The 27,969-nt window shown below is 46.2% G+C and overlaps 1 protein-coding gene across 4 annotated transcripts; it reads left to right on the forward strand.

Moving 5' to 3' along the window:
- Window positions 1–27,518, forward strand: LOC115619755 (F-box only protein 31-like). Of its 4 annotated transcripts, none has more exons than XM_030512546.1 (10): window positions 1–382; window positions 7,471–7,542; window positions 9,427–9,513; window positions 13,747–13,823; window positions 15,168–15,335; window positions 16,063–16,137; window positions 17,843–17,952; window positions 18,647–18,800; window positions 19,417–19,766; window positions 20,950–27,518. In XM_030512546.1, the coding sequence occupies exons 1-10, from the start codon at window positions 1–3 to the stop codon at window positions 21,170–21,172; spliced, it is 1,698 nt and encodes a 565-aa protein (XP_030368406.1). In that variant the 3' UTR covers window positions 21,173–27,518. The 4 variants fall into 4 exon arrangements, with proteins under 4 accessions (XP_030368406.1, XP_030368407.1, XP_030368408.1 ...); XM_030512548.1 differs by having other exon boundaries at window positions 319–399; XM_030512547.1 differs by lacking the exon at window positions 9,427–9,513.
- The last annotated feature ends 451 nt before the right edge of the window (window positions 27,519–27,969 follow it).

Below are 27,969 nucleotides of genomic sequence, written 5' to 3' on the forward strand. Positions count from 1 at the left end.
ATGGCGGTGTGCGCCCGGCTGTGCGGGGTGGGCCCGGCCCGCGGCTGCCGCCGGCGGGGAGCGGCGCGGGAGCAGCGGCGCGGCGGCGCCGGGGACAGCGAGCCGGACACCGACACCGACCCCGAGGAGGCGGGAGGCGGCGGCGCCGCGGAGGACGAGGAGGCGGCGGAGCGCATCGAAGGCGGGCGGCCCGTGCCGCACCCCGCCGAGGCCAGCCCGGCCGGGCGGGCCCCGCTGTCCCTCCTGGAGCTGCCCCCTGAGCTCCTGGTGCAGATCTTCGGCTCCCTGCCCGGTACCGATTTGCCCAGCCTGGCCCGCGTCTGCACCACGTTCCGCCGCATCCTCCGCACCGACACGATCTGGCGGCGGCGCTGCCGCGAAGGTACCGCCCGCCCCGAGGTGGGGGGTCGGGGGGTGCAGGTTTGGGGCCGGCGGTGCAAGGTCAGGGCCCCGGGGGATGCAGGAGCACCCGGAGGTTATGGGGAGGTAGTGGAGCGCGGAGTGGTGCAGAGGCGGGAGGGAATGGTGTGGGAGGTCTGGGGGTGGAGGAAAGAGCTGGGGGCTGCGGGTTGTGGGGTGTTGAGGGGGCCAGGCAGAGCTCTAGGGGTGGCGGATGGAGAAGAGGGTACATCTCGGGCCCTCTGGGGCATGGTCCTTTCTTGGTGGCGCTTGCTGCAAAAGGGGTGACGTGCTAGAGCCCCAGCTCTAGCAAAGGGCATCGAGCTGGGGTTGTTCCCCGGGGTGGCAGCTGGAAGGGAGGAATGGGGTTGGGACGAGGCTCTGGTGGGTGATGCCTCCCTGTAGGGTGTCCTTGGGTGAATCCTGAGGATGGCGTATTTCAGGCAGCGAGGACATGGAGTGATCAGTCCCTGCAGAATGGGGCTGAGCTGGGGGGCTTGGAGGTGTGGAGGCACAGCGGGTAAAGCAGGAGCAGGGATCCCGCTGGGATCTAGTGAGCAGATAGAGAAGGGCAGCCCTGGGTAAGGTCATCCGTTCCTGTCCCATCTTGGAAGCACAGGGCCAGATTCCTGGGTGTTCCCGGTTTGCATGTTTGTTACCTGGGGAGTATCTGTTGCAAGGATGCTGTGCTGCATTAATGCAAAGGCTTGGGGGTGGATTTGTGGTAGCATCTCAGTTCTGTGTTGCTGTGGCCCTGCTCTTTTAGGCTTTAATTCTTACTCTTTCCTCCTTGTGCTTTTTCTGACGACATTGTGGCGCTCTGTTCCCTGTTTGCTAATCCAGCGGCTGTACTACTGTGCTCATCGTCTCTCTAATAGATCCTGCCAGGTGCATCTGCTGCCAGCACATGAAGTCATGTATATTTTGTTGTTGTTTGTTTTCTGTTTTTAATACCAATGAGGGCATTGGGATGAAGAATTTAGGTATGTCAGAGTGGCTGCCTGCCATCAGCAGTGGGATCTGTTCACATGCATTCAGCCTTGAAGGAATTAATTCGTGCCTTATCAGCACTATCCAGGAACCCTTGGACAGTACAAAGGCTGTACCTAGAAAATGTACACCAAAGCATTCTTATTCCTTAGTTCAGCATGGGATGATCCTGTTGTCCCAGTAACTTGACATTGTTTTTTGGAGACAGGCTAATAAAATAGTGTTCATTCTTTCCTTATACTCCTCTACTAATGTAGAATCTTCATGGACGTGTGTGTGCTTGTCATGAATGGTTTGCAAAACTTCACTGATTAATTATTTTGATAGGTTATGATCTTGGCAATATGTTTATAGAGAAATGTATGCAACTTCTAAAGATAAGCTGGATTGTCTTCTAAAGGAACCACTAAATTAGGCCTGATGGGGAAATAAATTTGCTTACTAAATTCATGACTGCTCCTTGGATTTTCCTGCAAGTAGATAAAGCAGTGTTCAAAAGCTAAGCTGAGATTTGAAGACACAGTGGACTTTGTATGGGGCTAAAACTGAACCAGACAGGAAGGGAAAGTATTTAGATTACACTTTGTCTCAAGGCCCTTAGCTAGCTACAAGGTGAGAGGTGCATAAAACAAGTTTTAATCTATGAAACTCTTGCTGCAGTCTTTTAACCAGTCACGATTCTCCAAGCAGTTCGTAAGCTGGACTTCTTGCACCGTCCATAGTGCTCTACACAGCAGTGTAAGTAATTACCATTGTGGCAGTGCTATCACTATGAGTATTTGTACACATATGAAATCTGTCATCTTATGGAGCTCTTTTGCAGTTAACTTACCTGTGTGTGTTTCAGTGATCTGTTGCACGTGGTCAGCTACTGAGTGTGTTCAAATGTGGGTGTGCAACTACTTGAGGACCTATATGGGCATCAGGTATTAGTATGTAAATGCGCATATAAAATTTAGAACATCCTGTACTGTGTTTCTGTATCGCCTTATCTTGGTGGCTGTGTGATAGTCAAACATGAAATGGAATTACTTTTTGTAATCTTTCCCAAGAACAAGCCACTTCCCAACTGAGGACAATGTGTGCTTGTATCTGCCTGAGTCTTGTTGTGAAGCTGCGTGTCCTAGAAACGGAGTGAGAGCATGTGCTCCTCTCCTAGTGCACTCCTTGTTTTGATGTCTTATTCACTCTGAAGCCTACTGATGATGTTCCAGAGCTGAGCTCTTTGAGGTGGTAACTAGTAAACTTTAACTTTGTGTCAGCTATTTGTGTTTTCAGAAATGCACAACAGTAAAGAGACAAGACAGACAGTTCTAAAATTAAATGGAACAGTTCTCTGAGAGAAGCCTGGCCATTGCCTCAGTCAGCCATTGAGTGTTGGTACCTTGCTCTTGCACTGCTGTGGGCTGACTCAGCTGTAAGTTTGTCTTGAGAACATCTTGTTGTTAGTGCAAGCATTCAGAGGACTTGTCCTCCTGAAAGTGGAGTGGCTTTTTTGAACTGGGAGAGTGCTGGGATTAACCAGGAGCAGTTGTGCAACACTGGCATGGCTTTTAGGGCTGTTGTCCTTTTATCATTGCAACTGTTTGGTGTAAACAATGTCTCTATTGCTTCTTTGGCAAGGAGAGGATTGCAGTCACTTTCATGTTTTCTATAAATAGGAGATTGCTGATCTCTGCAGTGGGAGCAGAATTAAAGCTCCTTTCACCCTGGCTGGTGGCCTGACCTACCTTGATGAACACCTGATAGTCTATTTTAAATGGTAACCACTTTCATCTTAAAATAAAACAACACAGGTGCAGCAGAACACCTGGAAACATGCCAGTAATTCAGAATAACCAGATCTGGAACTTGAATGAAGAGGCTTTTGTTTGTGAGAACAACCTCCAACAGCTCTTGGACCTGCTGAAAAATGTCAGCCAAGGTGTTTAAAGATGCTAACCTCCAGCAGGTTTTACAGAAGGAGGTGCCTGTGGAGAAGAGTGGGAAATATGGTTTATACAATCAGTGAGGGAGCTGTTGCATGGAGCTCAGCTCTTACTGGACTCCAGAGAATCCACGCAGGAGTTTGATGTACAACTGCTCCCACAACAGAAATGATTTCCTGTAGTGCTGCACTCCAGTAAACGCAGAGGTGGTTTTAATAAGTCACAGGGCTCTAATCTCCCTTTATGTGAGGTTAAACCACTGTATGGTGTGCTTCTCTGGTTAACCATCATGGGCTTTTCTTCATCTCTGACCAGGTTCTTTGGCTTTTAGACTACAGCTTGGCAATCATTTGCTGTTTCTCACTGCTAATGGCAGGTGCGCACTAGCCATACCCATCCTTCAGAGTCTTCCTTAGGTCGGTTTGTAAGCTGTAGACCTAGAGCTACCCATCTTTTGCTTTAGGCTTTCCACAAATGCTTTCATTTGTTGCAGATCAAACCTCCTTATTTGTGGCTGCAAAATATCCTGGTGGTAACTACAAGCCGTCCCTTAGGAGAAGTGTTTGGGAAACTATTTGGTGTATTTCAATCTGATAGTTCAGCCTTTGGAAACAAGAAGGCTGTTCCAAGCTTGTCCACCTGGTATTTCGGGGGTGTTGGCCTGAGAATCTTCCATTTTGTGTTCGCTGAAATAATCTAGTAAGTTTCTGTGCTTTCTGTTCTGTGCACAGCCTTGTAAACACACAATTATCCAGGAATAATTGGAGGACTTGATTAGGCAGGCACAGTGCAAACATAGCAGTGATAAGGGTGTCAAGTTCTTCCAGACATCCTCATTTCCTCTGAATTGCGGATGTCCACATTGAGTGCTTGCAGCTGGTGGCTAGCATTGCCATGCTGAGAAAGACACAGAGAAAAAGCAGTAATTTGGTCTTTGATATGAGTATGGGGTTCTTCCCTACCTGGGTTGGAAGAGCCTTGTTTGTTTGTTTGTGTTTTAAACTTCAGTGCATGCCGCACAGAAAGAGATCTATGGCATGGATGGGAACATGAGGCTTAAAAGAACATATGGCAAGAGGCAGACCAGGGAGTAAATTACATTTGCCAAAGTATTAGTGCAGTTCCTATTAAATGGAGAATTGCCTTTCTAAGTCCTTTAAATTCCACTGCATATGACTGTGGAAACAGCACTGTGTCGCTCTGTGTTTGGTAAATCTTTCAAGCATTTCTTACAAATCTAATAAAACAGGCTTTCCAGCTGGTCAAGGAAGAAGTTTAAACCCAATTTCCAGCCTTGCTTTTGAAGCAGGGTTAAGTAGCCATTTTCTAACAGTCTAAATTTTGTGTGTGGATTTCTGTGACTATTAACTCTTTAAAATACTTCACTCAGGGAGCTGTTGCACTGAGATATGTTTCTTGAAAATAGATTTAATTGCACTGAAGTGGAATTTCCTAGGAAGCTTGAGCCCTTCAAAGCTTTCTTGGAAAAGGCTTTCTGTTCTCTGTTAAGAAAACATCAGTTTTATTTTTCTGTAGCTGTCTTGATGTTCTACTTACTTTTAATTTTATGTCTGGATTACAGAGAGGGCCACCTTTCTTACTTATGATATTTGGAGGCTTTGTAGGCACTGTGAGCCAAAGGACTGTTTTGTCTGATGGAGAGGCCATTCTGGTGTTAACATCTCATGGAGCAGAGGAGCTGAAGTGATGCGCTTAACCAGAGCTAAGCCATCACTATGGGATTTTGACTCTTTGTAGTTGTTTGCTGTACAAAACAGGATAAGGACTACTTGTCAGAAAATGAGATGTGTTAAAGCACACAAAAATGAGGTTATTTTCTTTATTCTTTTCCTCTATTCTGATAATACTTTCTTAAAAGCCTTAGAATCTAACATCAAATAACATGTAGCATATCTAAATTCTAAGTTTTTGTCTTTTTTTTTTTTAATTAAATGAGCTTGCTATTGGGAGAACTTTGAGTCTCTTCAGAAAAGATACAAACTGCAGCAGTTAGAAACGTACCTTTAGTAGTGGTTTGGCTTTCGTAAAACTAATATTTTACTGCAGGTTATCAAGGCTCCTTGCATAAAACTGGCATAGAGCTTTAACACTAATCACTTCCCACCCCCCACTATTGTTTTAAGATACCTGCTGGTAGTGGATTTACTGTGGCAGTGCACTCAAAGTGATTTACAGATCTAGTAGGGAAAACACTGAAAAATGAGCACCTTCTGGAGGAAGAGAGAACATGACTGTGCTAGTACTGCTGTTAGAGAGCAACACGGAGAAATGCCATTTGGGCAGGATCCTCTGCATGTCTCCTCCCTTTCTGATGCAGCACAGATAGCTTCAGTGATACCGAATTTAATCTGCAATGCCTGCTGCACAAAGCATGCATCTTGCTGGTTCTGTGCCCAGGTGAGTATTTGTTTACATAGAAAGAGTTGGCTGTTTGCAAACAGCAGACTATGACCACCCTGTTTCTGTCATAAAGATCTCTCAGATCAGCTGAGGAAACATGCTGTTCCCTCCATTAGCAAGCACATACCCACTTGTGCACATAACGCAGACCAGTGGTTGAGAGCCTGGATAGCTCTGGCAGGAGGGCTGGGTGACCTGCAGCCTGGGTCTGAATTTCCAGCCTCCAACAGAGCTCTGGTTTCACCCATCTGCAGAATGAGCTGTCTCAGGTCACCTGGCTGCAGCCCAGCACTAAATAGCTTGTTTGTGCTGGAAGTCCTTCCCTGCAAGCTCGGCTGTCTGCTCCCTGGCTGATGGTGCTTCCTCGTCCCACCCTGTGTTTGATAATGCTTACAGCTTCCTCTGGCTTTTGCTAAGGAAGTCAGCAGGAACTTTGCCACTGACCTTTGCATCATTAAAATGAAGGGCAATGTGTTTGTTGTACCTTCTGCCCACTCCTTCCTTTATTGAACTTGCTTACCCAAAGCAATGTTGTGCAGAATATGTGTTCTCTGGAGGCAGGCTGACAGTAAGCTTTGCATGTGCTGTATCATCATGTACATGTACCACAAGTGTATTTATAGACTGGAGGAGGTTGAATTCATTCAAGGAAATTTCTGGGTTTCTTGAATGTGAAAAATGAATTCTCGGTTTGCAGCAGGTTACCAGCATTCAGTAGTGGTATTTGGCAGCCACAGTAAACTGTTAATTCAAGGAAGCTCTACTGCGGATAAGTTTAATACTTAATGATTGGATAAGGGTCTTCACAGGTATACTTTCGTCAAATATTTGGCAGATGTTTGGTACTCCTAAGGAAGGCTGGTGTTTGATCTGTGGTGTAGATGTCTTTGATGTCAAGGAGGGTAGTTTTCTGTACTGAGATCTATCAGGGTCACTGCAGCAGGGTGTTTTTTGTTGCTGATGATTTTTTGGGATCTCCCTCCTCTCATTTCCTCCCCCTGGTCTTCTGAGGGTTTCTTGTATGGAGATGTTAGCACTTGCTTTTATTTTTTTTTAAGGTTTCTCAGAAGTTCAGCGTGTAGTTCCTGAAAATGAAAGAAGAGAATCTCGTTTTCTGCTTCAAAGCTGCCTTTAAGATCTCTGCATTGCTTTGTTTTCAGGGTGTTCTGTAAGCAATCAAAGGCGTTTGAGCATACAACAGACCCATCTCAATCTGATCTGCTTTCAAGTGTAACCATATTTGTACATGCTGATGCCTGTCTTATGTCTCCGTTTCATTCTTTTTAAAGTCTGTGTGACCTTTTCTTGAAGATCCTAATAAGCAGTTTTCCCTGTTGGGTACCTCAGTGGGAGTAGATAATTACTACACAGAGTCATGATTTGATCTCAGTGGGCATGCAGTCCCAGCTGTAATGAGTAAGTCTTCCACATTTCACATTCTTTGTGGTCTAGGTATAAGCACCTGTAACTCTGCTGTGTTTGTATGTTCCTGATGGTGTGTTTGTTGCAGGCATGGCTTGTAAAATGTGTTAGATTCCCAAACTTCAATGAATATCCATCTACTTTTCTCTTTTTCTCTTCAAAGCAGAAATTTGAAGATTCTTAGACTAATGTGGCAGCTTGCAAGAATGCACCTAATAAGAGCTCATTTTTGCTCGAACAGTAGATCTCAAGATCCTGGGTAGCAAACACCTTTGTGCCAGAGCTGACATTGTTATCTGTGTCATTGCAGAATACGGGGTCTGTGAAAACCTGCGGAAGTTGGAGATCACAGGAGTGTCCTGTCGAGATGTTTATGCCAAGCGTAAGTGATAAAGCTGATATAGATCCATATGTCCTTGCTTAGTACCAGTTTTGAAAGCATATATGTGTTGAATATTTATTAAATGTTGACAACATAAGTTATTTGGACTTACTTGCTAATGGCAGGGGATTCATCTGTGAAATTGATACGTCTGGAGTTTCATTTAATTCTAAGAAGATGCCAAGAAGTGGGATTTCTATGCCCCTCAATCCCTTGTTGGGAAAAGAGAGTGTAATTTAACTTTATAATGAAGTGTATTGGAGTTTTTTCCTTCCTTCCTATTTTGCCATTTTCAGATCTTGCTGAGGAATTAACTGGTATTTTTTCGTAACCCTGATGTAGCTAAGTCTTGACCGCAGTCAAAGGACACTGTTAGACGCTGTCAAGTGGGAAAGCACAGTAGGTAAAGGAATGAGCATTCCTCTGGGCTGCTTCTGAAGGAGGAAGTGAGTTTTGGGAATGTTTGGGGGAGTAGAACCCCAAATCCTCAGACCCATGTGCCTTATGCAAGGCAGATGCATATCTTCTGTCTTCAGTAAGGAGGGGTGGGGGCATCATCAGATGAGAGAAACCAAGGTAGGCTAAGGGCTGAGTGGAGGCCCAGGTCCATGGCAAGGCTGTCTGCCCTTCACCAAACCATGCCCTTTGCAGTCAGAAGCTGGGCTGGTTGCTCAGAGAGCCTTGCAAAGCCCCCGAGAGCTCCCATACCAGCACTGCCAGGCTGTGTTGTCTTGATTCCCCACCACAGATTTTGTAAAGGACTGACTTACCTGTGGTCCTTAGGATAAAAAACAAGATACAACCTGCAGCACTTGAACTATGGCTTCTGGCTGTTTGAAGAAGGTCCTGCTTTATGAAACAAAAGCAGAGAGGTCAGTCATGAGAGGTCTCCATAGGTTTGCAGACACAAAATCTGGCTCAGCTTCTACATGTACTGTGTTTGCTAAACCTTGAAGCAATGATGACCTTAAGCATTGATCTTAATGCTGGAAAGAAGAACAGGCAGAAGGGTTTTAATCTCACCTTTGGTAGATTTGCTGAGCATCCACAGGAAAATCAGACAGGATTTTTGTTACACGTGTTTCCAGTCTTCCGTTGTACTAAAGTAGTTTCTGCATTCATTGGCAGAGAGCTGCACTTGACGTGCGAGACCCACCTCTGTAACAGACTTTATTGCACTTCAGAGTAAGGACTGTGTCCATATCCATTCAACAGTCCTAACTAGCAATAGTAAATCCAAAGTGAAAATACTTGGCCACAGTTTCTGGCTTTCAGGGATGCACCATCTCTGCTCTCCTGTCCAGATTCAACAGTTTGCCCTGTTGCAGGCTCTTAGTGGAACAGTTTCCTGGTGGTATGACCCTGTTTACTGTCCCATAAACCCCTTTAATTGCAGAAGAGTTAATCTGGGGCTACTGGCAGGACTCACGTGCACTATTCTGTCCACTGAATGTGTTTCTCTAAGAAATAGTGTGGGAAATGGGAAACTGAGTTTAAGTTCCAGAAAGCATAACTAATCCAAGGCTTGGGCTACTGTCCATGTACTTACTTGGCCTCAGTGGCGTTCTTGAGGGAGCACTGCTTGTTACAGTCCCACTACAGAGTTTGAAGAGGACCCTGATTCTACTTTGAATTCACTGGATGCTGTTTATACATATTTTCTGTGGGAATCTTGAGCATGCCAAGCTCTGTGAGAGTAATCCTGCTAACTCAGGTATACCTGAGACTGGGGCTTATGGAAACAAATGGTGCCCCACAACTGAAAGTTAAATCAAAAGAGAGTTTGACTTTCCTGCGTGGTTGGTCCAAGTACATCATACTGTTAACAGTGCTGGTTACAGTGGAGCAGAGTTTGCTGGTACTTACCCTGCTGTGTCTGTTCAGGTATAAACCCACGAGTGAAGTCGGGGCGTTTTATGAAAATCCTTCCCGACTACGAGCACATGGAGTACAGAGATGTTTACACCTGCCGTACGTACCTCCTGCTGGTTGATGCTTCCTGCACTAAGCACACACAAGATGCTGCATGGAGTGTGACGTGGCTTTAAGCAAATTATTTTGGGGTGAACCTTGGGATAGTACAGAGGGAGCTGGTTAGTCAGTTCATGCTGTTGCACGGTAGGGGAGTATTCTGACTCTTTAGAGTGGCAATGAGAGTAGGGCAGGCAGTGAGGTATGTTGAGTCTCCTTTTGAAGTGCTTCGAGTTAGGAAATTGTGGGTCTCTGTTCACAGAAGGGGAGCACTCACTCTGCTCTTCACAGATTGCTCCTTTCTTAGAAGTAAATCTTCAGATACCCTGGTGAGGGCTCCCAGAAGCAAGTTTAAATAAGCCCTGGACTGGCAAAAAGCTTTCTCTTGATCCAAATAAGATGCATTTGATCCACAGCCCTTTCCAGTGAAAAATGCTGAGGGTTACCATACGAAGTCCCTCCCTGCACAGTGAATCCTTTTAACCACCATCTCCATCTCTAGCAGACATTCTGCTGGTGTGTCAGAGGTTGTGATTTGCCTTCCTTAGTCAAGAAGCTGCTTTGGGTAAACTCTTCTTTCCCTCCTACTGTAGTGTTGAGGGAAGAATATCAAAACACTGGAGTTTTAACACTCACTGTTCAGCAGGAGTTGGGGGGAAGCTGATTAGTTTACATCAATTAATGAAGTCACTACTGCTTGTGTTTCAGAGGGGGTGTTGAGATGTCTCTAATGCTCCTCTGGATCTGCAGAGTTTTGCCAAATCAAGTTACTAACTCACTGGTGCTTGGGAATGTAGTTTTTCACACACGCTAATGAGTGAAGTGGATGCTGCAGACCTGCCTGTGCTAAAGAAAGCAGTCAAGCATGTGCCACAAAGGGAAGACGGTGTCTTTAATGTGAGTCGTGACAGACCAGCAGCAGCAGTGCTACTGCAGGAATTGGTAGGAAGGTTTAGATTTAGCAGTCTTGCCCATCAGCAGCAGCCTTGTTCTGGAACTGGCTGGGAAGGAGAGGCAAATCCAAGCTGCCCTGCAGGATGAGAGATTCCTATGTAGATTGCTACCTGGGTGTTTGCTCCAAATGTGCTCTTTTTGGTGGCTCTCAAATGGCATTTTTTGCTGTTCCCTCAGTTAATTGTTTAGCTGTAACCCCAAACTTTTGATGTCTCATGCCCCTTTTCTCTAAGGGTGTGTTGGATTACTCTGGGAAAAGCCACTGTGGTTTAAGATGCGAGTGCCCATTTCCTCCGTTTTCCCTTCCTGTCTATTAAGACCTTGTTGCCAGGATTTACCACGAGTGCTCCCTAATTTGTATTCATGCAGCATTAGCCAGGTCAGCTCATATTGCTTCCCCCAGGGTTTTAAACTAGCCTGGCTAACACTTAGCATTTCCCACTAGCAGGTCAGTTATCACCAGCTGGGGGGCAGCAACTGCTTGTATTATTCCAGCTCATTTTGCTTACACATACCTTGCTGCATCCTGAGAGGCCCAGGGGGTTGTAGTGGATCAGGTTTTTTCCGCTCAGAGTGATCTACCTCTGCTTTAAAGGCTGCAGATTTCACTGACAACTCCCATGTTAGGTTTTTGCATTTCTCTGCCTGTGCTCTCTCCGTTACTGAAGACAGTAATGAAATAAGAGAACAGATCTGAAAGTACCTGCTCTCCTATTTTAATAACCCATTCTGGGGTTATAACTTGTGTGTTCATACCTATAGTGTCTGTGGTGTGCCAGCACTGCAATGCTTGCTTGAATTGCTGTGCATTTGCTCAGTGTCACCTCCTTGTCCTGTGTCTTAACTCTTTTTGAAGAGCACAGGCATTAGGCCTTTCCTAGGCAGCCTTCTGTTGGTGGGAGCTTGGTCATTCACTGCTTTTCCTCGCCCATCCCCATCTGGATTCAAGCTGTCTTCCCATCTGAAGAGCGTGCAGGGCTGCTTGTGGCAATGTGGGTATTGTCCAGGCTGGATGCGGGTTGTACTGACGCATCCAGTGCATGTCATTTGTGCTCCATTTGGGAGGATTTGGGCTCAGATAGGCAAGAGGCTGCTTCAGGATTGAGAAAAAAGGACAACATGTATAGCAGAGGAAAATGCTGGAGAACGACCCAAGTGCTGTTTTCTTTCGAGGAGCAGGGAGGGAAACAGCTGTCAGATCCATCCTGCCTCCCACCAGGAACAGCCAGAGCTGGAATTCATCAGGTTTTCCCTGCTATGAATATAGCTGCTGGCTTGCTGGAGCCCAGAGACACTCCAGGCTTGAAAATGGAGCTGTGCTTTTGCTTTGAGACTTGTTTGGGCCTTTGGCCAAGTACCAGCATTTTCCCCAGTCACTTCCTTTCCTGAAAGAACAGGAGGAGGAGTCCACAGCGTCCTGAGCAAGTGAGGAAGACGACTTGTCCATTAAGGTGTCCCTGCTGTTGGTGTGTAAACCAAGCACAGAAGGTGCTATCCAATGGGTAGGATTCTTTTGAAGGTGAATGGGACTTTTTTGGCCTCTTCCCTCCTTTGGTTTTCCGGGTGGTCGGGACAGATGGTGGAACAGACTCAGCCATGTGTCTGTGACTCAGCCATGTTTCCTGAACCATGGTTCCTGGTGAACTGAGCTGCAGCTGGAGCCAGCTGTTTACTCCAAGTGAGCACACCAACTGTCCTCAGCAGGCATGTGGCTTGCAGTGGAAGGGCTTGCCTTGTCACACAGATGCTTACCGTGGTGTTGAAAAGTCCATCAATTGCAGCTACAGCTCTGAAGGTGCTTGTGAGAGGAGCTGGGGAGGAGGGACATCCTCATTGCTCTTGCATAGCTTAGCATCAAGTTTTCTGTCCTAAAAGTAATGTTTTTTTAAAGCTGGGTTTTATCAGCTCCATGCCAGACAGGGTAGAAGGGAGCTGGGTGTGCTGGGTGGTGCAGCCTGTGCTCATCCCCTTTATTGATGTGGAATTACTACACTGAGATGACAAGACTGGGAATTTGGTTTGCTTGCTTGCCTCAGTGCTGTTTGTGCTGCAGTTGGTTCACTGGGTCATCCAGGCCATCAATCTTGAGTTGTTTACTGCACAGGAAAAAGGCTCCTCCAGGCCAGTTGGCAGCAGCTCCGTACAACCCTCCCTGCTGTCCTAAACCTTCGTGGAAGTTCTCTGCTTTGGTGTAATAAATCCACTCCTATAATTCTTGTTATCTTCAGTGGTAAATGAAACAAAGTTGTAGCAACTGCACTGAAACACAGTTCTTCCTATAAATTGGTGCAAAGCAGAAACTGTTCTTCAAGCCAGTCCTGTAGGTTAAATGGGTTATTGTGACCTTGTGAGTTGGCTAGGAGCATCATTTTAAGGCAAGGGTAGTATCTTCTTGCCGCCTACATAGAAATTTGCATCCTGATCCTGCCCAAAATGTCAGATTGTGCTGGTCTTGTCGGGAGATGACATGGACAGAATTAATAGCTGACTGTATAAGGACTGGAGGTTTATTAAGACCGTTTTGTACATTTTCTCCTGCTCACTGAAAATGTTCCTACTTGTCCTTTTCTGGTGGGATTGAAAGTGCACCTGTCTCTGAGATGACAAACAGAGAAGCCTCACCTGCTGCAGTAGGCTTTGAGGGCAGATTTGGAGCAGCTTTTGGGCAGTGCTGAAATGTAGCTGCTTAGATTTTTTTAAGGCCATTACTGACGTGGTAACACCACCAGATCTCCCGAGCTGGCATGGTCTGCACGCTTTGCTGGCTGTTTTTAAGGATGATGCTGAACTCTGGAGACAAGTTTGTCTAGATAAGGCAGAGAAATGCCTTCAAAATATTCAAATTCCCCTGTTCCTTACGGCCTTTCTGTTCTTTCTTATTTTCTGTTGCTTTGCAGCCTGAGGCATCAAGAACATGTTTTGGAGACAGCAAATACTTTATTTCTTTTTAGCTCTGATCATATGATTTGCATTGATGGGACCTTGTTTTCTGTGAATGTGTGGTGAGGTTTCTGTTTGTGTAAAGTCCTGGAAACTAACTGCTGCACTGGTCCAGGAGCAGGGCTGCAGAGGACAGTGTAAATCTCTGTGAGCTTGTGGGAGGCCTCAGTTCAGAACTGCCTGGCTGTGGTTTGAAGTAACCAGTTTTCATCAGTAAAGGCAGTTGTGGGTGGTATTGGGCAGTGTTGTGTGTGGTCTGGTAGCAGCCTTTTATTTTCTTTCCCCAAATCCCAATTCCTTACTGTGATGTGCTCACTCCAGTGTCTCACTGTTCCCTAGTGCTGCACCGATACCGACACATCCTGGGGTTATGGCAGCCGGACATCGGGCCCTATGGGGGACTGCTGAACGTGGTGGTGAGTGAGTACCTCATTCTGGGGGCTGTGGCGTCAAGGGCTCGTGAGTCTTCTGTATACAACTTTCTAGACGTGGTTATCACCTCTGTGCTGTTGAGAGTTCTGGATAGTCAGCTCTGAAGCAAGTGATTGGGACCCAGAGGTTGCTTCTTGGCCTTTCCATCATCACCACCTTTCCACAGAGAGTCCTTTTGTGTTTCAGCTGTCCTCCAAACAGCCACAGACGCACACGGAAAACACGAGCAATGTTTCAGGGAGAGGCTTGATTCAGAGTTCAGTGCTGTTGGTCCAGTAACTGGAAGTCCATTCCTTGTGTGTGGACTACAGCAGAGGTTTTGGCACTGGTCCATCGCTTACTGCGTGATCTTTGCCTGCAGCTGAACGTTTTGCAAAGGGTTTTGCACTTGTGTTCGTGCACCTCTCCTTCCTGTCTTTCACCAGCCATGTCTAAGACTAAGCCATCAGATGTCATGATACCTGCATGACTGGTGCAAGACCGTGGAGCCTGGCAGTTCTTGTGCTGCTGGGGAGAGCAGTTAATGAACAACATTTGACTCTGTTGGTAAGAGCTGGGCCAGAAGTTTGCCTGAAGCCCTTGTTCTTTGCACCAAGGTTCAATAGCTGACAGGTTGAAGTGTAACAAATCACGAGGCCTTTGGGTTTTGCAAGATTCCATGAACTAGTAGAAGAGTGCATCCAGGTGCACCAGTACTTACATGATATCGTGACTTTATAAAGACAAGAGTGCCTCTGTGATGCTGCTCCTCTTTTGCCTCAGATCTCTCTGTTTGGAAAATATCCTTACTCTGGAATTGTCGGGCTAGAGGGGATGGATTCTGTTAGGCATGCAGGAAGAGGGCTGGCACTTGTACCTCTCAGCAGAGGAGATTGTTGCTTCCTGTGCTGTCTATGAGTAATAGAGCCAAATAATTCCTTGTCCAAGAGACATGGATAATCATGAGAAGCAGAATTTGTCTGCTTGAGTATCTGCCAGCATGAGCTCTCAAACCAATTACAGTTTGACTAGCTGTGTGGTCTCTTCAGTGCAGCCTCTCCCTCTGGATCCTGCACACCAAGCATCCGTCACAAAGTCGTTTGCAGTAATAAAGGCCTGATCATTTTCCAGTGGTGCAGGAAGCCTTGTAAACAAACCTTCTCCCTCTTCACCAGGGGTGTGCTGCGAGTGCATATGGTCTGGTTTAATTGCTGGAAAGCAGTTTGGAAATGCAGCAAGCTGTTCCACAGCTCCCACCCTGCTGCAGAATAGGCCCCTGAGCTGTTTGCTGCATACTCAACAAACATGCAGAGCTGATCTCATGTGCTTTTTCTCCTGCCCCTCTGCAGGTAGATGGCTTGTTCATCATCGGGTGGATGTACTTACCACCTCATGACCCTCATGTTGATGATCCGATGAGGTTCAAACCTCTCTTCAGGATTCATCTCATGGAAAGGAAGTGTGCAACGGTCGAGTGTATGTATGGTCATAAGGGACCTCATAACGGCCATATCCAGGTGAGCTCCTCTGCCACTTTCAGCATCATCCATCCTATGTGTGAACCCATGTGTGATCATGCACATTGGCTCTGGAAATGGGTTCATCAAAAAACTGCGTGAGGATTTGATTTAAGGGATATGGCTTTCACCACCTTGTTGTATGTGTGGATGCCAGCTTTATGCTCATTATGTGTCTGGCAAGTTGTGTGGGCTGTTCCCCACTCTGAATTTGTTCACTGGCAGTAGTACAGCAAGGCTGTTACACTGTCTTCTGTTGGGTTGGAGCATGGTGGGAGTGTGGGAGCACCAGTGTGTGTATAGGCAGGGGGAAAGGATATGTAAAATGGCCTTGTGCAGTTGGTGAATGTGTCCAAGCAGGCACACAGACCTTTACAGTTCTCTCTTAAGATGAGACCTCGAGAGGGTGTTGTAGCATCCACTCAGTACATTGGATGCTTTGAAAAGGTTCCTGAGAGCTTGTTTCCTTTTCTTTTGAAAAATGAAGCTCAAATAGAGAAGCAACTTGAACCTATTATCTTTCATTAGAATGCATTGGGGTTTTATTGCTTTTATTTCTCATTTCTGTAGCTGATGCATTTGGTATTGCTTAATGATTTCTCTGTTATAGTAAATTCAGTCATGTTTGTTGTGTAAAGCATTTACGCTAAGCAGTCTTAGTTACATCATCCTAAGCATCTCTAAACAGATTTGTAATCTGTTAAATTCTCCCCCATGGTAACTACAGATTGTAAAGAAGGATGAGTTCTCCACGAAATGCAACCAGACAGATCACCATCGGATGTCAGGGGGAAGACAAGAGGTACGAGTCCTTTGCCAAGAGTCTGCGTTAAGGCTGTTTGTATGTCCCCGTTCTAAAGATAAAGCGTTTCTGTCTTACCTGAGCTCTTAGGTAATGTTGGGCTCAGGGAGGTGGTCTTCTGCCTTCGAACTTCTGTGTATCTGAACATACATGAAAACCCAGGCTGGTAGCTTCTGACTGATTTACTACAATCTTTTTTAAGTGAGTAGAATCAATCTGTGACTTGAATCAAAACTTAAAGTGGCCACATTTGAGTAATAGCAGGATCTCGGGGGACCTCTTCTGTGCTTGCCAAGGTGTGGTTTAAAGATCCAGTATATGGGATCAGTTCAGTGTTGCACCTGCAGAATGTCGGGATGGAAACCCCATGCCTTAACCCCAGTGTGTAGCAGGCTGTTAATGTCCATGCTGTTGAGCAAGAAGCTGTTTCAGGCAGTTCTCTGTGCAAGGTGCTCTTTGAACCCCAGCACCCTTTTCCTTCCTGTGCTGTGGCACCATTCCTGCTTGATAGCAGTATCCAAAGAAAAACAGCAACATGCATTGTACGTCCTGCAGCACTTGCCAGACACTGATCTCACGGTATTGCTGTCTGTGTAATTAAGATCTTTCAGACACAGGCCAGCTGCATTTGAATACCTGCTTGTCAGTGGGGCACCTTTCTACTGCTTATTGTCTTGGTTGAGGGTTTGAAAGCTTCATTTGGTTGTTTATCTTGTGTGTGTGTCAGCTATACCCAGCTAGATAGATTCCTGACTCAAACTACGTGTTTTAAGGTGCCACGTATAAATGTCAGAGTGAAAACCTTCACTAATACCTGTTCCAGGTAGTGCTGTTTGCTGGTAGGTAGTTAAACTTGACAAATCTGATGCTTGAGTTGCTTCTAAGAAATGCTTTAAAATGTCTGTCTACTAATGGGAAACAGCTGGGTGAAAGGTTTAGTTAAGTGTTTTCTGGTTCTGAAGCAGATGAGAAATGCTTTAATACTTTCAAAGCACTGCGTTAAATGTGCGTGGCATTATGGTAATTGGAGGATCTGGCTTTAGAAGATAAAGCAAGCGGGGTTGGAACATCACTTGGTAGGCTGCTATCTTAGCGTAAGCTGTTATCACTTGTAACTCATGGTAGGGTATTAACTTGTCAGAGCTGGTGTAGAGGTACTTCAGGAAATGTTTTCAAAGCACCCTTTGGATTTAGATGCATCAGTATTAAATCAGCAGGATTTAACCTCCTAAATCTTTAGTGCTTTTCAGAAGCTTCTCCTTCTATGTTTAACATGCCATGATAGGGCACAGGAGTCAGCTTATGCACACACAAATGAGCAACTGCAAGGTAAGTTGGGACGTAAAGAAGTAGTAGATCAGCTACTTTGCAGTAACAGGTGATGTTTGTGCTTTTATTCTGAGGAGGCATATTGGTTCTACCTGTAATTTATTTGAAGGGGTACATGTCTCTTGTGTGGTGTTTGGCAGGTATAGGGCAGTTACCGTTATCACTATGTGTTAAGTGTATTTCCAAGGCAGCTCTGTAGCAACACATGCTTGTTCCCAAATCCGGCCATGATCCTCTTGTCTGTGGCAGAGCATATGCTCTCTATGTGGCTCTGCCAGTAAATCGTGCTGACGAGGTGAAGTCATGTTGAGGTGCATCACTGTCGCAAATGAAATGCCTTTATCTTCCCCATTTTTTTCTTCTCCTTGTGCTGCAGGAATTCCGGACCTGGCTAAGGGAAGAGTGGGGTCGGACTCTGGAAGACATCTTCCACGAACACATGCAAGAGCTTATCTTAATGAAGTTCATCTACACCAGCCAATATGAGTAAGGGCACCAGCTCTGAGGCTGCTACAACTTGGAAAGCACGAGGATCATTTGTTCTGAAGATCGGGTGCTTGCAATGGGCTATAACAGCCAGAGGGATGTTGTGTCTCTGCGGGCTCTGTGCAAAGACACAGTGAGGCACAGTGCTTTGCAGACATTTAATTGTGTTTAGTTTAGAAACAGAGCAAATGCCCATAGTCCCAAGAAGCTATGTGCTCAGTATCCATATTAGTAAGCAATGTGCTTTGGAGTGTGCTGGGCAGAAATCAGTCCTGGAGAACATGGGGGATTTTAAACCATCACTCCAAACTTCTGATAGTTGGAACTAGATGATCTTTAAGGTCCCTTCCAACCCAAACCATTATATGGTTCTATGATAATAGCAGCTGCCTCTTTGTAGCAGATGTTTAAATATGCTTCACTCTTGGGTTCTCTGGAAATCCCAAGGAGTGAAAAGGTTTACTGTGGTCTTCCTGCTGGAGCCTGCTGGTGTGCTGAGGACTGGTAGAGAGAAGTGAAGGGAGGGAATGCTTATATAGGTCTAAAGCAAAGTCTGTTAAGCTTGTTGGTATTGTGGAAGACACAGAACCCACCTCTCTCTTGTCAACATCCCAAAGCTGCCTGGAGGAGCAGACACTTTCCTCATGTCGAGTGATTCTCTCTTAACCCGTCTAACATTTTGGTTTTTGCACAGCAACTGCCTGACATACCGACGCATCTACCTCCCTCCTAGTAGCCCTGATGACCTTATAAAGCCAGGTCTCTTCAAAGGAACGTATGGGAGCCATGGGCTGGAGATTGTCATGTTGAGCTTTCATGGGAAGAAAGCAAAGGGGACTAAAATCACTGTGAGTGCGTTTGTCTTTCTCTCAGCTTTTTAGAGTATTCTTGATGCTATGGATCCATAGGAGAGACCTTTGAAAGGTTGTTGTCACCCCACATCCTGTTGCTTGTGGGGATTGGTGGCATCAGTGAATTTTAACACATGCAAAGCAGCTAAAACCCACTCTTCTAAGTTTCTCCTGATGCCACCTTGCTTCCTTTTCCTGTCGTCTCCCTTCCATCTGCTTTCTGTGAGCAGCTGGTGGCAGGTCACTGGAGATCACTTACATGTATCTGAGGATTAGGTACCAAATGTTGGCAGCTTTTCACTAAAGCCAGGCTAGTGAGCTCCTTCCTCTCTGCAGGGAGGGATTCTGACAAAATGCAGTTGCAGCTTAGACTTTCTTTCACCCTTGCAAGTACAGCCTGGCTTACAGCTTTTAGTTTAAGATTCTCTTTCTGGGAGGTAAAAGGCAGAGATGATGCAGACATCTCGGGGAACAACAAACAAGGTCCAAGAGGGGATTTTTATTGCCAGGTTAGTGATTGTAGAATAGGGTGAACTATGTAGAAGTCAGATGGTGGACATGGGGAGGATACAGGTCTGAGCTCTGCAGCCGAGCTGTTGTTTCCTGTCTGCAGGGAGATCCCAACATCCCGGCTGGGCAGCAGACTGTGGAGATTGACCTGGCTCATCCTCTGCAGCTGCCCGACATCGAGAACCTTCGTGATTTCAGTGAGCTCTCTCGCATTGTCCTGGAGGTCCAGGAGCAGGTGCGTCGGGAAGAGCAGGAGCAGGAACACCGGCAGGAGGAAGAGGATGCCTCCCAGCCTGCTGCAAAGGCCTTGGGAGGAGAAGGTGCTGAGGGAGAAGACACTGCAGCGGGAGCGGAGGGGACGACCCAGGACAAGGCACCACCTTCCCAGCCCTTCGTGCTGCCCATGGGAGTCATATCGAGGAATGAAGACTATCCCCGGACCTGCCGAATTTGGTAACGGGGGGTGGTGGGTTTAGAGCCTGGTCATGCCAGGCACTTTTTGAAACAGCAGGGGAGGGTGTATCTTTGAGGTGTGTTCTGTATTTGCTTTCCCTTTACCTGAATCTGGTTCTCCCAGCCCCTTGTGCTCAGATTTCGTGCTGTTGCTGCCCTACCTTCCACGCTGCTGTTTGCTCCGTTTCTTACCATAGTCATCTGCCATCCTGCTTCCTTGCTAGATTTTATCCTGTTGCTTCTGAAGCAAGCACCTCTTCCGTAATTCACCCACTGCCCTTCTTTTGTACATGTTTTGTTTCCCAGACCTGCCCAGTTCGTGTGTTTGAAGATCTGTTCAAGCTGCTTCTCGTTCCTCTGTGTGTCATTTGTGTTCCTTGGCTGTCAGAACACAGTGCTCTCTCCCGCCCTTCCCTGGCCTCTGGTGCCTTGGGGCCAGCTCTGGAAGGCACTGAGCACCCTAAGCAGTCAGTACAAGTATGCAGAGAGCCTTGTTGAAAGGGACCTGGAGTCAGTGGAGCAGCATGCTAAAGGAAGTGTGGAACAAAAAGCCCAAAAGCTGAGGCTTAGGCAGGTGACCTTCAGCCAAACATCTGCGCTCATGGGAAAACCTACCAATAGCTGGTTAATCCCCAAAGGCTCCTGCTGTCACAACCGAGTTGTGTTTGAATAAAACCCTGCTCCACCTGCTGCTTGCTTGGAGGTTAGGCTGACCTTTACTCCTCCCCAGCTCCGGTTAGACTTTCCTGTTATTTAGATCACTCTTTCTCTCCCTTCCCCTAGGTTTTTATCACAAGGTTTGCCTCTCTGGTCACCCTGTCAACATGTCTTTTCTGTGAGGATTGTCTGGGCTTTGGTTGATCCTTGAGTTGCAGGAATAAATCTCAGATGGATTATTGGGCTGAATTACAGAAAAAAGTGAGCCTTGGTGTGCACGTGCTAGTTAGAATAGCCAAAAGCAGCAACTTCCAAATAGCAACGGATTGTTTCTTTATTTAAAATGGTATCAACAGTGTTTCGAGCTGTGTGGTTAAGAACTGAGTGTAAAACTGGCTGTTCTGTAGCACCCGGCAGTGTGTTTGACAATGGCTTGATCATAGTTTTGGTTTTTCGTTTTATTTTCTTATTAAATGTTGGGTAATTATGGCTGTTCTCACATCTTTTTTTGCTATTCTTCTTGCAGTTATTATGGGACGGGGCTTATTGCTGGCCACGGCTTCACCAGCCCCGAGCGAACACCGGGTGTGTTTGTTCTCTTTGATGACGACCGCTTCGGATTCATCTGGCTGGAGCTCAAGTCCTTCAGTCTCTACAGCCGGATCAAGGTGGCCTTCCAGAACGCCGAAGCACCTTCCCGTGAGGCTTTCGATGAAATGCTGAAAAACATTCAGTCGCTGGCTACTTGACGGGTAGTGATGGACAGGGCTGGGGGTTGCAAAGGCTGCTGCATTCCCCAGCCAGAGCTTAGATGGGGATTCCTTGCTCTTGGTACCTCTGAAGAAAAGCATGCACTTTTAATAAAGCCTTTTTACCCCAAATGTACACATCCCAGTTAAAATATCCATGACTGCCCTTTCCTCCCTGCCGCTCCACACTGCTCTCTAGCAGTCCTTGTTACCCAGTCTGTAACATAGCTTTGTATAGCTGAAGGGATCCTGCAGAGGAGGAAACAAACCTTTCTTATTGCAGAAAAAGAATGTATTGGAACAAAAGTAACTCGAGGTCAGAGTTGAATCAGAGGAACATCTAATTGACAGGATGGACACAAGCCCTCTGTTCTGACCATTAGCAGTCTCCTGTGGAAAGAGCTCTTCTTCAAGGAAGGGACTCATTTAAAGCCTTTGCTGCACTCCCGGATGATCTGTCCTCCTGGGAGACTTGCTTTACTGTCCTGAAAAGCTGTGTAGTCCCCAGCTGCAAACTGGGTGGCTGCTTAATGTCACCATTGACAAAAGCATGTCCTCCTCTACAGAAACCTTTCTCTGGGTGCAGCATTGTCAGTAGGGGCTGGTGTAATAGCTGCAGTCCTTGGCTTAGTCGTTGCAGTGGGTGGTTTCCTTTTGAGAAATTCCCTCAGCTTGGCAGCAAGGGGAGGATTCCCACTGTAAATGACAGTGTGTGTAGTGTTGTCCTGGATTCTGGAGCTTGATGGATGTGCTGTCCCTGGGGCTCCAGGTCTGGGTGTCTCCCTGAGCGTGGAGGAGATGATTTTCTTTACAGCAGCTGGGTATGGAACTGGAAGCGAGTGTAAATTGCAGAAGCTGGTGCATTCAAATTGGCTTTGTACCTGAAAGGTTCACCTCAGATCTTTTAAAGCGGGTCTGAAAATGTAAAGGAAGGAGAAAAAAGAAAACCAACTGTGAAATAAGCCCAGCCGCAGCCTGATGGCTGCTGCCTGTGATGGGTAGCAGAAGGTGCCACGTGTCGCTGGTACTGATGTAACTCCTGTGTCGCTCTCGTATCAGGTTGCCTCTGTGCAGCCTGAAGGAGTGATGGGGGATTCTCCTAATACTGCTGTGGCTTGTTCTGGCTCATTTTACAGTTGGTGCTGTCAGGTGGATGCTGCTGCTCTTAGGAACCTTCTGTTCCCTTTCTAGTCATGCTTGTTTCATCCCAGAGGACTGCTGCTTCCACAGAAAGCTCTTTGGCTTAGTTTCTTTCCATGATACCTGCATTCTGTGTGGCAGACCTGAGCTCCACTGGAAATGAGACCCTCCCTTCCAGGTCTCTGCAGGCCACGAAGCAGATTCCATATTGACTGTCCTATGTAGGAAAATCCTGGCCAGTGCTAATCTACAGACTGTGAGTTGTGCTATAATGCATCAGCATTTGCATCAGCGCCTGTTATTAATCCTGTGTAGGGATGATGGGGACCCTTGTGTGGAGAGATAAGAGCTGTTAGTAATGAACCTAACTTACTTTGGTTACAAACAAAACACATCCTTTGCTGAAGTTGCTCTCTGGCTGTGATGATAAACCCCATGTTTCTTCTCTTCCTGCTACCAGACAGATCAGTGTCTAACAAAACTCTGCCTTCATATTTTCTGCAGGTTTTGGTTTGTGAATGTGTCTGTACGTGTGTACAGTCTGTACATGTCTGTAGTAGAATTAATTCTTCTATCTCTTCCTGATGTTTGGAGACAGGAAGAATAAGCGGGGTGTATCCCTTCTTATTGTGAGCATCAATATTGGCATAATGCTAAAGTAACATAATGTACAGATCAGGAGATATAACAGCAAGATGAAGGGCAATATTGCTATCTGCATCTGTCAGATTCAGGTCAGCATCATGCTGTAGCAGAATAGCCACACACTTTTCTTGCTGGCACTGTACTGCCTTCATCAGTGGCGATCTGTAATCATTGTCAAAAAGGTTTAGTTTACACTTTTTTTCTACTAAGTATGTAACAACATCCATTTGCACAAGCAAGATGCACGGGTGTCTGCTCTGCCTTGTCCCACCCGTTGATGCTGTGCTTCTTCAACCCCTGGGCCAGGAAGGGAAAATTTAGACCCCTTCTGTGTAGAAGTTTCAGTCACAGCCTGGTTTCACTGCGAGCAGCTTTTATTCTTGCTCTCACAAGGGCTTTTAGCCATTTCTGGCTCTTGAATGTTCGCTCAAGCTGCGTGAGAACCGAGTCTCCAGCAGAGACTTAGAGCAGAAGGTCACGTCACTCACAGGATTAATTCCTGTCTCCTTGGATATAGTTTTACAAACCTGTGGGAATTTGAAGGTGATTTGGGGCACTTGTTCCTTTGTTTCCTACTGCTTTGTCAGTAGTGGAAAACTTGCCTCAGTGTTCGAGGTGAGGATGTGAAGTGCGATTACTGTTTTAGTGAATAAGCTATAAAAAGTAGGTTGTTTCTGAGCAGCCTGTTAGAAGTGTTCCCGTCGGCATCAGCAGAGGGAAGAGTTGACTTGGATCTGACCCCACCACACAGGGCTGGGAGAGAGGAAGGGTGGCAGTTCTCTGAGCCTTGATGCATGGGCAGGAAGGTGAGCTGAAGCAAAAATTGGGCAGCTCAGTGTTTTGCTGAGCCAGGCTGTAAGCTGTGCACAGAACAACAACTCTTCTTAAGGATAATCTTAATGCTTAATCTTGCAGACAGAGGTTTGCAGCTTGATGAAAGCAGATTGCTGGGATACCTAAAGACATTAGGAGTCTGTTTGGCATCTGGTGGCCACTTTGTCTTGGAGCTTGCTGTTAGGCTGGTGCAGCCAGTATGTTGACTGCTTTGTGTTCTCCCTAACAGCCTACAGGGATGAGAGATGTCCCTTTGGGCAGCTGTTTCAATTGCTTGTTCCTAAAACCAGCTCTGCTTCAGCTTCAAATGGATCCATTTGCATTGTGGATTCCTCCTTCCCTCAATGTCCCCAATCACCCAAAAGAGATAAAAATCCTGAAGTTTTACATAACTGACTTAATAGTTTTTACTTTTTGTTTTTTAAAGTAAGATTGAAAATCCAGACTGCATTGAATGCACTGCGAGCAGTTGGCCTGAGACCTGACTCATTGTCTCCTAAGTACAGACACTGCTTCCGTACCCCCTCTCCTCCCTGTAACCTGCTCTGTTGGGTGGGCTGAGTGTAAAGCTGGTGTAGGTATGCTCACCAATGTGTCACAGGATATTTTTAGTAGTTGTTACCTGCACCTTAAAGTCCTCTTGATACCAGGAGTCTATTGGGGAATGCAAACCCATGGATAGCAGTTGGTGTTTTGCTCAGTGCTGGATACGGGTCTGCTTTGTCACTTGGATGAGGACCTGTTGGTTGGCTGTTGGCACAGGTTGTGCATCTGCTGTTCTCCAGACTATGTTGTTCTGCTTGTAGCTTGTCCCTTTCAAACCTTTGCAGTGGCAGTGGTAAGGGTCTCCCTTCTGAAGGTGGGACCTGCTTGGGTGGCTGGAGAGAAGGGCTTTGCAGAGGACTGATGCCCCCTTGCAGGAACTTCTCACAGCTCAGTTTTGCCCCTCTAGTAGCATCTTTTTATTTATAGCATACCTGATTGGCCTCAAAATGTCACAGTGTGCTAGTCCTGATTAAAGGAAAAACTGCTGATACCCTGTGGCTTTATTCTGTCTAGAGCTAAGGCAGTGAAAGTAGCAAATTTTGTATTAATACTGCTCCTCTGCCTTCTCACCTTCTGCTCCTCAAAGCCTCGCAGGCTTTTGTGGCATTTCAGAAGAAAATTCCCTCTGATTTGGCTTAGGGCAAAGAAAGCTGTTGAGACAGTGAATTTGGAGAGACTGGCATCAATGCTCTGGGTGCTCTTGTGCCTTTGCCGGTTCCTTTGTGCACGGCAAAGGAACAAAGGAAATCACTGCTTTCAGAGGAAAAGCAGAATAGAATCATAGAATGATAGAATGGTTTGGGTTCGAAGGGACCTTAAAGCTCATCCAGTTCCAACCCCCTGCCACGGGCAGGGACACCTTCCACTAGAGCAGGTTGCTCCAAGCCCCTGTGTTCAACCTGGCCTTGAACACTGCCAGGGATGGAGCATTCACCACTTCTCTGGGCAGCCTGTGCCAGCGCCTCAGCACCCTCACAGTAAAGAACTTCTTCCTTAGATCTAACCTGAACTTCCCCTGTTTCAGTTTGAACCCATTCCCGTATAGTCCCTGATGAAGAGTCCCTCTCCAGCATCCTTGTGGGGTCCCTTCAGATAACTGGCAGCTCTGAAAGCTTTAGGAGAGGGGAATGTAGAGGAGTGCAGCCAGATTTGGCAGCAGGCGGTTTGGATCTGCGCATCAGCCAAGGGGGCTGCGTCTGCAGCCCTGGTCCTGCCTTCCCTCATGGTACCTGTGGAAGCAGTGCTAACAGCACAGTGTTTTCATAGAATCATAGAATTAGGGTTGGAAAGGACCTTAAGATCATCTAGTTCCAACCTTCCTGCCATGGGCAGGGACACTTCACACTAAACCATGTCACCCAAGACTCCATCTAACCTGGCCTGTACTTTTGTAGTTGTTCATGTTTGGAATGGGCTCTACGACTCCCCTGCATCCCCTGCTTGTCCCCTACTTGTCCAGCTTGCTGGGATAATTCTGTGAGCTGTTGACAGGGATAATGTGTAGTGGTGCCTTGCAGATAGTGATAAATTTCTGGTGCTGACATGTCTTTGTCCTGTTCTCTCTGTAGAAAAACCTTGGGGATAGTTTGCTTTATTTCTTGATCCCAGATGGGTGGAAAGTGCTGGGGAAGATGGAAAACAACTTGTCAGGGGTAGGAATACTCTCCTGGCAGAAGCCTTTTGGAATAAAGTGCTTGCAGCTAGATTGCAGAGCAGCATTGCCCCGTTGCCACAGCTAGAACTAAGGTTTAATTCTAGCTGAGGAGCAATATGCAAGTGACTGGCTTACATGCTCGGGCTGTGTTGTGCTCCTAGAGTGTGCTTTTGGAGTTGTCAATACACATGGGTTTGGCCAGCTGGAAAACAAAAGTATCAAGGATCCTCATCCAGCCTGTTTGTTTGCCTTGGGCCTGACTTCATAGCTATAAATGTGCTATGATTGGATGTTGTGGTTGTAGGTGACTCGCTGCAGTCCACGTGGACTCGTCAGGCTTTTTATTTTGTTGAGGAGAAGGAGAAAGGATGGAATTACTTGTAACTTTGGCTGTCAGCTTCCCAGTGGAGTGAACAGTGCAGTACTGCCACGGCTACTCTGGAATGGGACAGCAGAGGTTGGATGACAATGAGGTAGGAAACTTGTACTGGGGATAAAGCCAATTCAGGTGAAAGTGTGCTTGGAGGTGTAAGCTACCAGGAAAAAACCAAAATGCAGCTGGCTCAATGTTTACTTTTAAACAAGGGTGACTTTTTATTGCTTTCTATTAATTTAAAACTAGCAGAACTTAATGGGAGTGTTGGGTGTTGTGTGGAGCTGGGTTGTATAATCTCAACTTGCTAGTTTAGGAAGTGATAATATATTAACTCTGTCTTGTAGCTGGTTGCTCACGTGGCCAATAATCTTTTGTTGCATTCAGCTGCCAAAGGATTGCGTGCTGGCCTTCACTGCAGGCCAAGCACACAGCGTAACTCACCAGTTGGACAGTGAAAGATTTGAGAGGTGTGATCGGGAGGTGAAGTGGAAGATAAGTTACCAAACTGTGAGTGCCACTGACCTTTCTTGTGTGTGTGTGCTGAATTATGATTCTGTTCTTTGTTTGGATTGCAGTATTTTTAATTTTTGGGGAAAAAGCACTCAGATCAACTGTGTTCATTAGCTTAATTAAAGCAATCTGCACTTTTTTTTCATTGATTAATACTCCTACATCTCTATTTCCATGTGTATTTTGCACTCACTATTTCAAGATTACACCAGTGGATTAGGCTGGGCATCTCCTGTAGGCTTTGTGTATGTATAAGTCTCTATACTTCTTAAAAATGAAGGTGAAACATCAGATCCATGCTTCATATAGCGGGTAGTGCAGAGGAAAAAGGTGAGCTTTTCTTTCTGAAAGGCTATTTGACATCAAACACCTTGGTTTCATGCCACAGATATCCCTGTGGAACATGATAACTGTAGTTTAAACAACTTGCCTGTCTGAGTTGTTTTGCTTGTCCTTCTGTTCGTGGGTTTGAGAGGAACAGGCTGGATAAAAGCTAGATGTGACTTTGCAACACTTTGCCTACTTCATCCCAGCTATCAGAAAGCTGAGCAAAACGCGTGTGTTACTTTTACACCTGATCATTGTTACCCAAGGAGCCTTTTCCAGTTTCAAATAATAAAAAGCAAAGTTTTGTGAACTTACTTCTGTTTGCTTCTTTTTCCTCTGTTGTTCCAAAGGAAAGTGGGGGATGAGTTCCAGCCTCCTGACGTGCAGCAGCCTGTCTTCCACCATGTCATAAGAATTAATTTTCCCTCGTTTGGGTAATTGGTGAGCAGTTGAACTAATTTCCTGGAGATGTGAGGCACACATCACCACACCTCGTGCTGCAAAATCCCACTTCTTCCCTTGTTTCTCCCCTCTGCATCTACCCAGGGGTGCCCGTGGTACCCAGCTCCCTCCAACAGCAGATGCTGGGGCTGGCAGAACTAATGACCTTAGCCTTGACCAAGTCTTTCTGCCCTCCAAGCCACAGCTTTCTCTTTCCAAAAGCAAGCATGTAAGCACATGGTAGTCCTGAATTTAGGTTTTGGGTTTTTTTTTTTTTTCATTCTTCCTTCCATTTGGTCTGAAAGCTATCAGCTGGCACAAAAC

The sequence above is a fragment of the Strigops habroptila genome, chromosome Z, assembly GCF_004027225.2.
Source record: "Strigops habroptila isolate Jane chromosome Z, bStrHab1.2.pri, whole genome shotgun sequence".
NCBI classification, from domain to species: domain Eukaryota; kingdom Metazoa; phylum Chordata; class Aves; order Psittaciformes; family Psittacidae; genus Strigops; species Strigops habroptila.